The sequence below is a fragment of the Sphaerodactylus townsendi genome, linkage group LG07, assembly GCF_021028975.2.
Source record: "Sphaerodactylus townsendi isolate TG3544 linkage group LG07, MPM_Stown_v2.3, whole genome shotgun sequence".
Taxonomy (NCBI): Eukaryota; Metazoa; Chordata; class Lepidosauria; order Squamata; family Sphaerodactylidae; genus Sphaerodactylus; species Sphaerodactylus townsendi.
In genome coordinates this window covers 62,241,247-62,256,983 of record NC_059431.1, presented here as the reverse complement: position 1 = coordinate 62,256,983, position 15,737 = coordinate 62,241,247, and the positions used below count along the sequence as shown (strand labels likewise).

The 15,737-nt window shown below is 42.0% G+C and overlaps 1 protein-coding gene across 2 annotated transcripts in view; it reads right to left on the bottom strand.

Moving 5' to 3' along the window:
• MEGF10 (multiple EGF like domains 10) overlaps window positions 1-15,737 on the bottom strand; it is a 138,299-nt gene that overhangs the window by 97,564 nt on the left and 24,998 nt on the right. For both annotated transcript variants that reach the window (XM_048503647.1, XM_048503646.1), the window contains exon 2: window positions 5,611-5,743. In XM_048503647.1, coding sequence (XP_048359604.1) covers window positions 5,611-5,726 — 116 coding nt within the window. In that variant the 5' untranslated portion in view covers window positions 5,727-5,743. The remainder of the gene's footprint in view (window positions 1-5,610; window positions 5,744-15,737) is intronic.

The window sequence follows — 15,737 nt, the reverse complement described above, 5'->3', positions numbered from 1 at the left end:
GGTTGGCCCAGCTGTTGGCAAATGTCCTGGAACACCTGTGGGTTGAGTCTCCACTCGCCCTCTTGCACCTGCTGTCTGCTCAGCCAGTCCGCCTTGTCGTTTTGTATCCCGCGGATGTACTGTGCCTCGATTGACAGCAGATGCGATTCTGACCAATTTAGTACTTTCAGAACTTCCTTGTGCAGCTGGGGGGATCTCGATCCCCCCTGGTTGTTGATATATATCTTTGCAGCGATGTTGTCTGTTTTGACTATCAGATGTTGGCGTTTGATTTCTGTGTGGAAATGCTGTAAGGCCAGGTACACTGCTCGGGTTTCCAACAGGTTGATGGGTAGTGATGCTTCTAGTTTTGTCCAAGTGCCTTGGACGAACTTTTGGTTCAAGGTGGCCCCCCATCCCGAGAGACTGGAGTCTGTAAACAGTTGAATTCTGTCGTCGTGAAGGTAGCATTTTCCCTTTACTAGGTTGTTTTTGCACAGCCACCATTTGAGGCTTTGTCTGACCTGTGGCGTTAGGTAAAGTTTTCTGTCTTTCTTTTGGATAATCTCCATCTGGAATGGTCGTAAGAACAGTTGCAGTGGTCTGGCATGTAGTCGCGCCCATTGGTTTAAGTCTATTACGGATATGAACAGGCCTAGGAGGCTCGCCAACTGCAATAAAGTTGGTCGGGGCGTGGCTAAGATTTTTTGTGACAAGCTTTGTATTTTGTGCATCTTTTCTGGAGGAATGTATAGTGAGTTTCTTGTGGTATCTATGATTGCTCCTAGATGTTCCAGCTTCTGGGCTGGTTGGAGGGAGCTTTTGTCCAGATTTATGAGGAACCCGTACTGTTGTAATATTTGTTGCACCCTGGCAATGTCCTGTATCCCCTTGTCTCTGTTTTGGGACCTTATTAGCAGGTCGTCTAAATAGGGATGTATGTGTATTCCCTCTTCCCTGAGATGTATAATGGGGCCCAGTAACACCTTTGTGAACGTTCTGGGAGCCGTGGCTAATCCGAATGGCAACGCCCTGAACTGAAAGTGGTCGTTCCCTACCGTGAACCTGAGGAACTTCTTGTGGGCCGGATGGATGGGTATGTGTAGATAGGCTTCCCTCAGATCCAGGGAAGTTAGGAATTCCCTGTGTTTCAGAGCTAGGGAGATGGATCGGAGGGATTCCATTTTGAATCTTGGTAGCCGAATAAATTTGTTGACAAAACGGAGATTTAGCACCGCTCTGGCTTCCCCATTTCGTTTTGGTACTGTAAAAAAGTGAGAATAGGTCCCTAATGACCTCTCCTGGAGGGGGACCGGTTCTACCGCTTGTATGTCCAGCAGGTGTGAAACTGCTGCTAGTGTTCTTTTGGCTTTTGTCCGTTTGGAAGACAGAGGGGACGGGACAAAGAGGCGGTCTGGGATTTTGAGGAATTCTATTACGTAACTCGTTTTTATCACCTCTTTTGTCCATTGGTCTATGTGAGCTCCCTGCCAAGCTGGTAAAAAGTTGGCCAGGCGTCCCCCCACTGGGTCTTCCCGAGAGTCATTGTTTGTTTTTGTCTGTTTTAAAACTCTTTCCTTGTTTTTGGAATGGGCGGAAAGAGTTTTTGCCACGAAAGGAATTCTGGTTTTGCCATGTGTTGCGGCTGTTGTCTCTATTAAATCTGGGAAGAGTTTTGTGTGCTCTGAAAGTAGTGCGTGGGCCTCCCTGACTAGTAAAGGCACGGTCCTGTCTAACTGATTTTGGCATGGCTTTTTTCTGGTCTTTGGTCTGGATCAGAACCTGTTCCAGTTGCTTTCCGAATACCTGTTCCCCATAGTAGGAATAGGCTGCCACTGCATTTTTTGATTGCATATCCGCCTGCCATGGTCTAAGCCAGGTGTTGCGTCTAGCTACCATATTGGAAGCTATGGTTCTGGCCACCATGGCGATGGCGTCAAGTGTGGCGTCTGCGATGAAGGCGTTGGCGAGTCCTGGAGATCCAGGGCTGATATAGTTTTATTTATTAATAGCTGAATATCCTCTTGTTTGAAGAATTGTGGGGATAAATCAGTTTTTTCAATGATAGGTTCCTCAGTATCTGAGAACCTAGCCCCTTCTTCTGCTTCCCCTTCCTCTTCTTCTTCTACTATTTCCTCCTCCTCTTCGTCCTCTTGGAGGGCAAGAGGGTCTCTATATTGTGGGTTTGTCACGTTAGCCGCAGAGCAAGCGATGGCTCTGGGAGGGGGAGGAGGGGGGTTGGTAATTAGAGCGGCTCTCCGTTCCCTATCATCCAGCACTCTCTCTATTTGTTCTCTAAGCATTAGTGCAAAATCAGCAGGAGGCGCGCGCTGTCAGGCAATGATATCGTCATTCGCGCCTCCTTGAGAGTGTGCGGGCGCATCCGGCTGATCCGGATCGCTCTGCTCCCCCCCGATCGCCCGGGTCCCCAGTACTTGCGTTTGTTGCGTCGCCGCGCCTTCCGCCGCATCCGCGGGTGGAGGGTTAGACGGCGAGTTGGCCCAGCACTCCATAGCCCTGACGGGGTAGGAGGAACTGGCCGGGGAGCCGCCGCGAGCGGCCGCGCCCTGGGAAGGCGCTAAGCTCCCAAGCAGCTTCTTCTTAGCCTTCTTGGGCGCCGGAGGTCCCTCCGCGCGCCCTGCTGCCTTGCCGTTCTGTTTGGTAGCCGGCGGATCTTCCACGGCAGAGGCTTGTTTGCGCCCTCCTTTGGCTGCGCGAGTTCTTTCCGCTGCCGATTCGGCGAAGTCTTGCCGCGGCGGAGTAAATGAGCCCGATGCCATCTTGGGCTTTTTGGCGGGCCGTTGCAGAGAAAAAGGCGGGAAGCTGCTTTTGCCCCCTTTTCGGGTTCGCCGCGTTTTCTCGTCGCAGTCCTAGGCAGAACTAGGCTTTTCTAGTCGTTTTGGAGGTTTTAACGCTGTCAAAAGCACCCCAAACACACACACACACGTAATACACTAGAGCCTCTCAAAATCACTAGCACTCCCTGCTAGGCAGGAGAAAATACTGATTGAAGATGGCCTCGGCAATGGACAGGAAGTGACACGGCTAAAATTATGACGAGTTCCTGCCTCCTTGCTATTGGTGGAGAAGACACCCAGCTGAGATGTCCCCCTCCTACAGTAGAAAATCCTGTGCAAATTAATCAAACATTTTTGCTCATTATTTATCAAAGGCAGTGTTCTAAATTTGTTCTATAATCTCAATTGAATTGTCATTACACTTCATTATTATGTGGGCAGTTTTCCTAACAGATGTAGGATTGACAAATATTCAAACATAACTCACTGATGAAAGCTAATTTAGTTATGTGTCCTATCATCTATTCTAGTTCAACCAAAAGTTCCATGATAGCTTTCCAGATTGTGGTTTTCTATGTTCTCCTTTCCTGCCACACCCCAGAATACAAGAAGAAAGCTGTAAGATTACTATATTTAAGAAGTGACCACTGGACAACCAGTTGTTTGTTACATGTATGCTGTAAAATATAGTAAAGATCAATTTAGTGGCTTTTCTAAAGCATGGCAACTTCCTTGGAAAGCAAAAATGTACCAATGTATAGGAATGAAGATGAAACGCTAGTCATAATTATTTGCAAACTTGATACTGTGTTAAACAATCAGTGGTGTACCTAGGCAAACTGGAGCCCTGGGCAAAACCTGAGTTTGATGCCTCCCCATGGGCAGCCACCCTCCCCCATCGTGACCAAATAATGATTTTTTTCCACCAGGTCGTTTCAAAGTCACTATCACATTATAGAACATGCCCCAACTCACAAATCTGAACACAGCAATGGGCCATGCCCACAGCAGAAATATTTTTTGAAAACATTTTCAAAATGCTTTCAAAATGTTTTATTGCTGCTATGAAAACATTTTATGGTGTTGTATCCAGTCCCCCAATTGGGGGAAACAGCATCACTTTCAATGTTATTTAAACTGGGGACCCCAGATTCTCACTTTAAGGTGGATTTAAAAGGAGAATCTGGGCTCCCTCATTTAAACAAGTGATGTTGGAATCCACCCCCAAACAGCATCATTTTCAAGGGTGTTTAAACTAGGGAGCCCAGATTCTCCTTTTAAATCCACCTTAAAGGGACAATCTGGGGTCCCCAGTTTAAACAACATTGAAAGGGATGCTGTTTGGGGGTGGATTCTCCCTCACCCTGAAACAGCATTACTTTCAATGTTTAAACTGGGGACCTTAGATTTTCCCTTTAAATCCATGCCAAAAGGGGGGATTTAAAAGGAAAATCTGGGGAAATTTGGGGGGGTGCCTGCTGTCAGGGGTGCAATTGTTAAGCTAGCAGCACCAAACTTTCAGGGTATCTTTAGGAGACTCTCCTAATGATACCACCCAGGTTTGGTGAAGTTTGGTTCAGGGGGTTCAAAGTTATGGACCCTCAAAGGTGTAGCCCCCATCTTCTATTAGCTCCCATTGGAAACATTGGGGGATGTGGGCATCCCCTTTGGGAGTCCATAGCTTTGGACCCCCTGGACCAAACTTCACAAAACCTTGGTGCTATTAGTAAGAGACTCTCCTGATGATACCTCCCAGGTTTGGTGAAGTTTGGTTCAGGGGGTCCAAAGTTATGGATCCTCAAAGGTGTAGCCCCCATCTCCTATTAGCTCCCATTGGAAACAATGGGGATGGGGCACGCCCCTTGGGAGTCCATAACTTTGGACCCCCTCAACCAAACCTCACCAAGCCTGGGTGATAGCATCAGGAGAGTCTCCAGAAACATCCCTGTAATTTTGGTGCTGCTAGCCTAAAAACTGTGCCCCCTGCAGGCCAAAAACAAAAAACACTGAAAATATAAAAAATCCCACAAACGAACCTGCATTTTTGGCGCCCACCACAAAGTGGCGCCCTGAGCAACTGCCCACTTTGCCCAATGGGAGGAACACTTCTGTACAATACCTTACAGCTCTGCAATACCTCTGCCTTACAGCTTCTGCCATACATGCTTAAGAACTCCAATGAATATATAATGCTCCTTTGCATGTTATCTCTCCTTTAACTTTAGGAAAGGTATAGCTTCATGCATATGACATATGTACCGATCTGCTGCTGCACTGAAGCAAATAATATTGCACTGAAGGTATGATTTCTGAATTTCCTGCCTCCTCTTCAAAATAAGAAAGTAATTAAGCCAACAAGGTTTAATATAGAAAAGATTCATAATTATACCTGGATAGCTTCCAGTAGGCTAATTATACTCTGAATATGCAGATTCCCCCACTGAGTTAATTGGATTAAAGGTATCTTTCATTTCTAGTGTGGCTGCTACTTTTGATTTCTGTTCCCTAATACAGACATGGATACATTTTAATCTCAAATTAAATGTGAATATTTAGTTGAGTTTTGCTTTTTTTTTCTACAGGGTAACATCAGAATATGGTTCACAAAGTTGGATCCTACATGCCTGTTCTGATGAGTCTAACATTTTCCTTTGGTGCAAATAATGTTCTGCTGACCCCAAAAGCTTCTTCTCTGGCAGAATAATCCCTTGTTTGGCAACAGAAAGCTCCAACAGTAAGCTACACAAACAATTCATACCTTAAATATGATGAACCAAAATAAGCATTAGCTACAAGCAAAATATCATAAGAATTTGATTAATAGAAATGTTACCTCTCCCAGTGGCTACACACATTTGGGTCCTCAAGGTTCAGGGATAAAGTTATGTCTATCCAATGGCACAAAAATGCGAGTAGGAAATGAACAAACCAGTCCAAATAAAGAACCATCTTTTCGACAGGGAGCCCTGTAAAAAGAGAGTATACATTAATTATATTATTAATTATATTGAAGCAGTAAAGGAAAAGAAATGATTTTTTTCTATAAGATTATGACCTAAGTAAAATTATCAGGAATAAAAATGAATATAAAGTCAATACACATACAAACAAAACGCACACACACACACACATACACACACACACACAAAACATGGCCATGCCTTCATGGGTCAATTTTTCGCAGAATGCAGGAGTTAACTGAAGACTCCTTAGAATCCTCGGCCACACTATATTCAAACTCAACACACTGATGTGGGCAATATAACTTTGGAATCAGCTGTACTTGCACTAAGTACTTTAATGAAATATACTGTCTACACTGCATGTCTATTAGTGGACAATCAATTCTGTTTCCTGGGAGTCATTAGTGGAATAATTTACGACTCATTCACAACAATTCCTTTAGAGTTTTGGAAATGGATTTTGAAATACGTTTATTATTGTCTGGACAGAACTCCCTGACATGTTTAGAGAAATCCCTGTGTTAATTCCACAAGATACTACTATAACACCAATGAAGCCATAACTTCTAGAGATATAAAATGTCTGGAATTTTTAAAGCCATAGAAGGTTTTTTTAAAAAACAAACCTTCCTTCTTCAGGGGTGGGGGTGAATTTTTTTAGGGAAACAAAATTTATGGCATACTTACTTTTCTGTCAAACTAAACTTATTTTACTACTTTAGGAATATAACGCATATCCTTGATAATTTAGTATATAAAATTATACTACTTGGCATTATTATGGAATTTAAAATTGCAAATATACTCAGACATGATAAAGGGCTGCACTGTGACTTACTCTGCACTAATAGTATATATGTCTTAATGTTTGCTATTTGAGAGGCTGAAACTAGAAAACAAATTATGCGTAAACAAAAGAAAATGTGTTATTTAGACAGTTTCCTACAGTATACAGCAAGTTAAAGTAAATGTAAACACCGAACTCTTTAATAATATCATCAACAAACACATAGGTCCCTTTCAGATTATCATTCCAAATTGGATATTTTAGCTGATTTCAATCTGATAATGAGCCATCTCATACATTTCATACACAGCTTTTTCCCCATGTTCTTTTTCAGCTTTTTGTAACATTCTAAGGTTAGTGCTATAGTAGTATAGTGTTATAGTACCATAGCAATCCATTTGGATGCACTGAATTTCTATAGTGCGATAGTGCTATAGACTTAATCTTATCATGTTCCAAAAAAAGAAGGAAAAAGTATGGGCCACAAAAAAGCAGGGAAAAAGTTGTATTTTTGGAAGCCTCCAGATACGCTAAACAGTACAACGCAGGGATTCAGAAGCAAAAGGAAGAAGTGAGAATGGGTGAAAGCAGCTTTTTATGCCAACAGGACACAAGTGGCTTTATTTGGGGAGAAAATCCATTAGCAGATGAGAGCAAAAATAGTTTTGTCTGAAATGACACAAAAATCTTTTAGCAATTGGCTGCTCAAACAGATTACAAAAGCAGCTTAAAAGGAGCATTATATGTATTAATTGTTGCCAAAATTTTTCACATTTAAACAAAAAACTTATCCTTGAAAACAAATTGTATATGCCTCCAGTTCACATTGTAATTATCAATATAACTATTTTGGAACCATGTCATAAAGAATATTTCAGATAGAGCTGCAAAACAGACACAGAAACAGACAGGTGGGGCATTTCCCTGAAAATGTGAAGGAAAGTCTCAAAGTTGCAGAAAAGTCTGAAATCTTAAAAAAAAACTAATTGGAAATTTTAAAAAAATTGTAAAAATCTTTCTTAAAATCTTTGTAAAATAACTTGATTATTTTATGATATTAAAGATCAATATGCAGTATAACTACCTCTTGCTGAACTGTAATTAACATGATACTTTTTTCTTTATTATTGCTGGTCTTTTCATTTTTTACTGTGTTTTTCTTCGTTATTATTTTAAAAAATCAGGAGATTAATCCTTTTCCCCCAAAACCAGAAATGTCTGTAGCTTTATGAAAAGAATGCCCACTGAACAATCAGTGGCCATATTTGAAGTGACCCGGAAACCACAACGGTATTGCTGAGCCTCCCAAATCTTGGATTCTGTAACTTGTAAGATTAAACAGTCCTGAAAATGGACCTCTTCCCTTCTTTCCTTTTCATCCACAAGTCAATCTACCAACCTATAACCAGTGGCAATTCCTTCATCAGGGTATCTGACAGGGTAGATGCATGAAAAAGAAAAGATGCTGTGGGGGCTACCAGAGGAGGGAAAGAGGAAATTGTGAGGAAATGAAAAGACTAGTGGGAGATCAAGGGGCAGCAGCATGGGGAGTGGTCAATGGGCCTTTGATTAATCTACAATCTTTTTCCACCTTGCTGAACTGCCACTCTTTCTCTCTCCCCTCCACCTTGTTTTAATTTGCTTATGATAGGCGGGAGAAGAAATTTTTAAGCTATTTGGGATCTGGAAATGATACTTTACGTGATTTAATTATGGTCACCATCTTTAGAATCTGGATTGATATTAATGTAGTTTTAATGTTTTTATTTATGTTTGCTACATTTTATATGGAATATACATTTTGTATTATTATGGGTGTTAGTCACCTTGAGCCTGGCTCCAGATGAGAAAGGGCAGGATAGCAAGCCCAATAAAATTAAAAAATAGAGTTTTTGGTGATTCCTAGAGAGGGCTGATGTCACTTATGGGAAATACCAGAACGTTTAATTCCAGTTAATATTTCTCCCACTACCACTATAAGTGGCAGCAAGAAACACCAGCTGTGGGTGGGGATTCGTACTGGTAACTCTAAAGTGGATATGGAGGAAATGATATGCCCCCTGCAAATCCTTAATGGTCCCCATTGGTCATTATCCAGTGCTGTAGACTGACTTACATAAACAGCTTAATGCCATGCATTTTGAGTCTTAATTCCTCATGATATTATCATGCTACAAAACAAGGGATGTCTACAAAGAGATTTGCTATAATAAAAGATGGAACCGCAGAAGAAATTAAACACCTATCTCCCAGATTTTGGGCTAAGATGTGCGAGCTTTCTAGCCTATTTGAAAAAAAGTAATTAAAACAAAATAATTTCAGTTAAATAAAATTCTGTATCCACAAAAATTGCCTGTGACAACTTTATCAGAAAGCAGATCAAAAATGTGCAATGAAATAACTGAAAAAAATTAATTGAATGCCCCAACAAAATTGAATAACGCAAAATGGGATGAAAGTAGCTACTTGTAAGAGGAAAATGTTGTATAAAGATGAAAAGGTTGCTGTGGAAATGCAAGAAGCAGCAATCCTTAGTATATCCTTAACTGTCAAACCACATTACTTTGTGGATGAATAACATATAATATTGTGTTAAACTAAAATAAATGTATATTTGCAGGCTGACTCCCAACACAATGGTGATTCCCTTATTACAAGAGATTATGAAAGTAAATTGTATTTCCCTTTTTAAAATGTCAATACATTTCCTTCTGAATGTGTTCAACAAGAAAACTGACTGTAAAAAGCCAACCCTTCAACTATTTGCATGAACCCCCTAGTGTATAACTTGATTGCATCCTAGAGCTTTTGCTTAATTATTAAGGAAAATCACAACAGAAAATCAGTACAACTGATTAGCATTGCTAAAGTGTTTATATTAGCTATAAAAGTGTAAAAGGTTTATTTAACTCTTACTATCTATAATAGGCAGAAATACATTTTATGTCATATATGAATATAAATCTCATGTAACTCTTCTGCCTGGATATGCAGAATTAATAAGAATCAGGCATAGAGCTCATTGTTATATCAATAGTGATGTGTGTTACATGGTGTTATCCCATATAATCTCTTAATAGTTGTCCACTAGATGGAAATCTGGGTGGGCTACATTTTTCTAGTGCCTAAGTACTGTTTTCCAGTGAATGTTATTTTCCCAGTGATAGATTACCCCTCCCACACACACAAGGCATTTTGCATTCAAGAAGATTGGTAGCTCTGTGTGGACAAATAGTAATCTATTCCTGTCAGACAGAGAAACATTAAATTGGCACCAGAGGTATGTAGAGTTCAAACAAAGATTTAGTTGTTTTTTGAATACTGAGGAAGATACAGTATCCTTGCAACAAATATCCAATCCACAGTTATATACCGCTGCATCTTTGCAACAAAAATATCTCAGTTCAAAAATGCCCTGGGGGAAACAGAAACTGGAGCTGTTATATCTCCAAACTAAATAATTACCTAAAGCAGTTGCTGGCCTTCAGCTACCGTTTTAGAGCTAACATTTGAAGGAATTGTTGTTAGTCTTTGAAGTACCACTGGACTTCTAGATGAATCTAGCCTGATATAAATTCCATCAGCACTCAAACAGAAGGACTGGAGTGATCATTTTCTTTCCCTGACCCTGGTTGCATTGGGTATCAATGGATACCTGATGCAACCAAATGCCAGCTTTGAATGGACTATCAGGATCCCTAATTTGTTCCTGGTACTCAATAGAGTACTCAATAGAATGTACAAACATGTAGATTTTTGAACTGAGATATTTTTGTTGCAAAAATGCAGAGGTATATAATTGTGGATTGGATATTTGTTGCAAGGATACTGTATCTTCCTCAGTATTCAAAAAACAACTAAATCTTTGTTTGAACTCTACATACCTCTGGTGCCAATTTAATGTTTCTCTGTCTGACAGGAATAGATTACTACTTGTCCACACAGAGCTACCAATCTTTTTGAATGCAAAATGCCTTGTGTGTGTGTGGGAGGGGTAATCTATCATAGTAACATTCGCTGGAAAATAATACTGTGAAAAGTTGAAGGCAACAGGAAATGAGGAAGACTCAACATAAGATGAATTGACTCAATCAAAAAAAGTCATAGCTCTCAGTTTGAAAGGCCTGAGCAAGGCTGTTAATGACAGGAGGATGTTTTGGAGGTCATTAATTCATAGGATCACCATAAAACAAAAGCTTCTTGGCAGCCCTTGACACACGCACAACTCTGCTTAGGAATGCCATGTAAATGCTACAGACTTTCCAGTTGGGCTATGGCTAACTTGCAAAAATTGCCTAAGAGCAAAAAAGCACTGGGACTAATACATGCAACAAAGAAACAAAGTCACATATTTTCATTGGGAAAATAAATTATTACATCAGCTGGACATTCCCGCTTTTTGGGTGACCTTCCACCTGACATCATGCTAATTCACAGTACAGTTCATGGAGCTAGTATTCTTTCTTGTTTTAACTAGAGCCAGCACGCACAAACCTGCTTTGATCTGGCATGCATTCAAGAAGATTGGTAGCTCATGTGGACACTCAAAATACAGCCAACTGAAAGACGATGGATATAAACTTCACATTTCACTCCTCTACAGCTTTTTAACAGTTTTTTCCCTAGTGAAGCAAGGCAGGTGGGTTGCCAAGCCACAGGGGAGCATGGCATGATTATTGGCTGCTGGTGGTTCTGCACCACTGCAACAAAAGGGTGGTGGAGGAGTGACTCAGGGACAGCAGCTCATCTTCACATCCTGCTCACTGCTGCTTCTACAGTGAGGGTGGATTTTTCTGCCCTTGTGTGAAAGTAACCTACATTGGGCCAGCCAATACAGAACTCTTTCAGATAAACAACAATCATTTTTGCATCTTGCAAAGATTTAATGCAAAATACATTTTCTTCTTTCTTTCATTCATTCATTTTGTTTTGTTTACAAATCAGAAATCAATTTGATATATGCATTTTGAGAAGTTGAATTTTATTCTGTACATATCTGTGCAACAAGCTGAAATCCTAATAGTATGCTGAAAGACTTCATAGTGAATGTTTGCATGAGTCAAACTATCATTTGAACAGCTGCATATCATATGACAGCTGCAAGAATTGCAAGTTGAAAATTTTCATGGACTTAGAATAGTATTATTCACAGAGAAGTCAGCAAATTAAATAGTACTGAACTAGGTTATGAAAACCAAGTTTAGGTTGGTTGATTGTTTGATCTGTATTCACAGCATTTTTGGATTCCTTGCTTACTACAGAGATGTATGATTATTTCAAATTTTATTGTATTGCAGGATTTTTGTCATTCACTCTTCAGGCAGAAAGTGACAAACATAAGACAGCATCAGGTGGGCTTTTGGACATAAGACCAAAAACAATGCTGTTATTTTAATAGGGACACAGAGAGACATTAATTGAACCACCAATGCTGTCCTTATAAAAAATCTTGAATCTGACCTAATCTTGTCAGAAGTGATTAGTCTCATGTTAACTTGTGGTTAGGAATCTTGATTACATTATTGATTGTGATGCAATGCTAAAGAGTACACAGTTTAAAAGTAGATTAGGAAACCATTTTTATACATTCTCTTACATCACTTTGCTTAGAAAATGTTTATGAATCTATTTTCATGCACTATCTCTCTGCTTATACTACCTTATCATATATAATACAGACAAAAGTAACACAAAGCAATTTACTCACTCATTTAATGGTACTGCAGACATGGTATTGCAGCAATCAGGATTGCACTGAACATCTTATGTAATTTAGGGGAATGGTATTTAAAATATTGTATGTATAAACAAATACAGTGGAACCTCAGTTTTCATTGCCTTTGGTTTTCATCGGTTTCGGTTTTCATCGATTTTTTCAGTGAAAAATTTGTCTCGGTTTTCACCAATTTGCCTTGGTTTTCATCGATTTGCAGTAAGGTGCAGGGGTTTGTGGAGAAAAATTGCCCGAACAAAGCTGTTGCAGGCCGTGTCTGCAATTTGTTTAATGACAATGTCTTGCCCTATTTCAGACAAATCTTAAAGAGGCATCAGAAACAGACCTCTTTGGACAGCTTTCTGGTACGACTTTGGTCCACTGGCTCTGAAGCTGGTCCTAGTGTTATTGTTTGTTACTGTTTTCAGAATTAAACACTGTGTTTATTCACCAAAAATGTGTTTTTGGTATGTTTTTTGAAGTGCCTAGAATGGATTAATTGGATTTACATTGATTCCTATGGAAAAGTTTGCCTCGGTTTTCATTGGTTTCGGTTTTCATCAATTCTTTTTGGACGGATTACCAACGTAAACTGAGGTTCCACTGCATGTGGGGAAATTTAAAATACAGAAAATATTATTTACTGTTACAGATGTCACCTATGGGTTGAGAAATTCTTGGAGATTCTTAGAGATTTGAAGGTGGACCCTGGGAAGGGGGAGGCATCTCAGCAGGATATAATGCCATAGAGTCCACCTCCCAAAGCAGTCATTTTCTCCAAAGGAACTAATCTGTATAGACTGAAGATTATTTGTAAGGTTGGGAGAGCACCAGGCCCCACCTGGGGGTTGGTAACCATATTTGCAGAAGAAATAGCTTATCTTCTGCTGGACACAAACATTTCAAAGCAGGTTCAGTATATTCTTAAGGTAAATATTTCCATTTCGAGTGAACCTGTCAACATTTTTAGAATTCTGAAACTAGGTAATGGGTGCCATTACAAAATGGCTGTTCTGGGGATAGGACAAGTCACAAAATGCTGGGTGGTTACAAGGTAAAAGCAACTGATTCTGAATAAATACTCCCTCCAGACTTGAAGGTGATGTTTCTGAATTCTTCTGTACCACCTCCTGCTGGAGTTGCAAGTCTCCAGGCCATGGTTGGAGATCGCCCTGTATTAGAACTGATTACCAGGCAATAGAGATCAGTTCACATGGAGAAAACAGGTGTTTTGGAAGGTGAACCCTATGGCATTATACCCTATTGAAGTCCCTCCACTCCCCAAACTCTGCCCTCATCAGGCTCCACCCCCAAAATGTTCAAGTAGTTCCCAAACCAGAGCTAGCAACCGTACCTGCTAAAATGAAGAGGAAACCCTGTACTCTGACTGATCATAGAGACTTGATCACAGAGAACAATCTGAGACTCTAAAATTCAGGAAGCAAAGAGCTATCTGCCATATCTGAACTCTTAACATAATACCTCTGAGGAAAGTAGTGGCAGTCAGTGAGTGATTCTGGCTTGTCCTACTGCGTGACAGCCATGTGTGCTGTTGTTTAAGCAAAAATTACACAGAACTGAGTGTAGTGGTGGTTGCAGTAGTGTACCGCCATTGGGGACATGAGGTATCCCATGTCCCCAGGGGCACGCCATTTGATCACATGGGCATCTTTTTCCGTGCTGCTCAGGCAGGTGCCACAGCCACAGGCTGGCTCCTGCACTCCTCGACCTCCCTGCTGATGGGGAAGCCAGCTGCAGCCATGGTGTTTGCCTGTGCCACCCACTACCAAGTCCGGCCAGGCTGGGAGGTGGTTTGCACCTCAGGCAGGCACTTGAGAGTGGCTCCTGCACTGCTGACAGGGAGGGTGGCTGTGGCCGCAACACCCACCTGAGTCACCTGCTGCTGAGCCACAGCTACAGACTGGCTCCTGCCCGAGAGCCAGCCTCCCTGTCAGCAGGGAGGCCAGGGTGGCAGGAGATGGCCTCAGGCGCCCACCTGAGCTGTGAGACGTGGCCACAGGCCGCTCTTGGGCAGGAGCTAGCCTGCAGCCACGGCTCAAAAACCAGCAGCTCAGATGGGTGCCTGAAGCCTCTTTCTGCCCTCCCCAGCCTCTCTGCTGACAGGGAGGCTGGCTCTCAGGCAGGAGTTGGCCTGTGGCTGCAACGCCCACCTGAGCCACCTGCCTGAGCCGCCTGCTGCCAGGCCAGGCCAGGCCAGGCCAGGCCAGGCCAGGCCAGGCCAGGCCAGGCCAGGCCAGGCCCAACCCAGCCCATTGGCTAAGGTAAGTGGGGCATGGGTGGCACGGGGGGGGGGGTGCAGGGGGGTGCAGGGGCAGTGGTGCTGCAGGTGTTGCCCCGGTTGCCATCTCCCCCAGGTATTCCTCTGGGTGGTTGGGTTACTTAGAGCCCAGGCTAGGGAGGTGGGGGGCACATATATAAAACCAGTAAGGAATATATCTTCCAGGAAAAGAAAAGATGAATCCTAAAGATCAGTTAATCTGCTGTATGGAGTTTTGTTTTATTTTTCTCAAGAGAGTGTTTTATGCTTTAGCATTGGGTTTTCTATCTGTGAATGCTGAGTGAGGGTACTGAAGAAAATGTATCAAACCTGATAAAACTCAGTGTGTGTGTATAATCCATTAGCCAGAGCACCATCTGAAGTATAAGGAACTGCATCATCTTAGGAAACAACTTATTACTATCTAGGTTTAGTGAAACTGAACAAACTTATGCCTGTGCCTGAAAACAATGACTGCTGATTCTCTGCCAAGATCTCTGTTGTAAATATATATTTCTGCAGCTTCCTCCATTCCTTTCATCCAAGTTATTCCCATCTTCTCTCTTGATAAGGCAAATAAGTTTTATTCTGTTTATGCCTCAGCATTATTATTTTTGCCTTATATAAAGTGGTTTGTCAAGAAAGCTTTTTAAATAATGGGTTTCTATCACCTTCTGGGAAGTATAACACAGCTGAGGGAAAGTGCTTCCTATCACCAAATGCTACCGTATTAGAAGCAGTTCAGTTCCTGAGGTTAAAAATGTGGGAAAAAATATGACAAGCCTGGTCAGTGAGTGGTTTCTTTGCTTGGAAGGTGTGAGGAGTCTACTACCCCAACTCTGTTTCTGCCCCCATACCCTGGCTCTCTTTCTGCCCCACTACCCCAGCTCTCTATTTAACTTTCTGCCCTGCTACCCCAGATCAGAGGCATAGCAGGGTAAAATGGCATCCAGGGCAAAATGGCACCCCTGCACCATGGTAGCTACACACCCCTTCCATACCCACTTACATGAGTTGGCACCATGCAGATCAGGCTCCAGCCAATGCACAGCCCAGACTCCAGCTGGGGGCAGAGCCTGGCTGGCTGGCTGCTCTGTGCAGTCCAGGCTCCAGCGGGCAGGAGGCGGGTCCTGGGTGGCTGCTCCAAGCAGCCCAGGCTCCAGCCTCCGTATTGGCCAAGGCCTGCCAGAGGGGTGTGGTTGGTGGGTCAAAAGTGTAG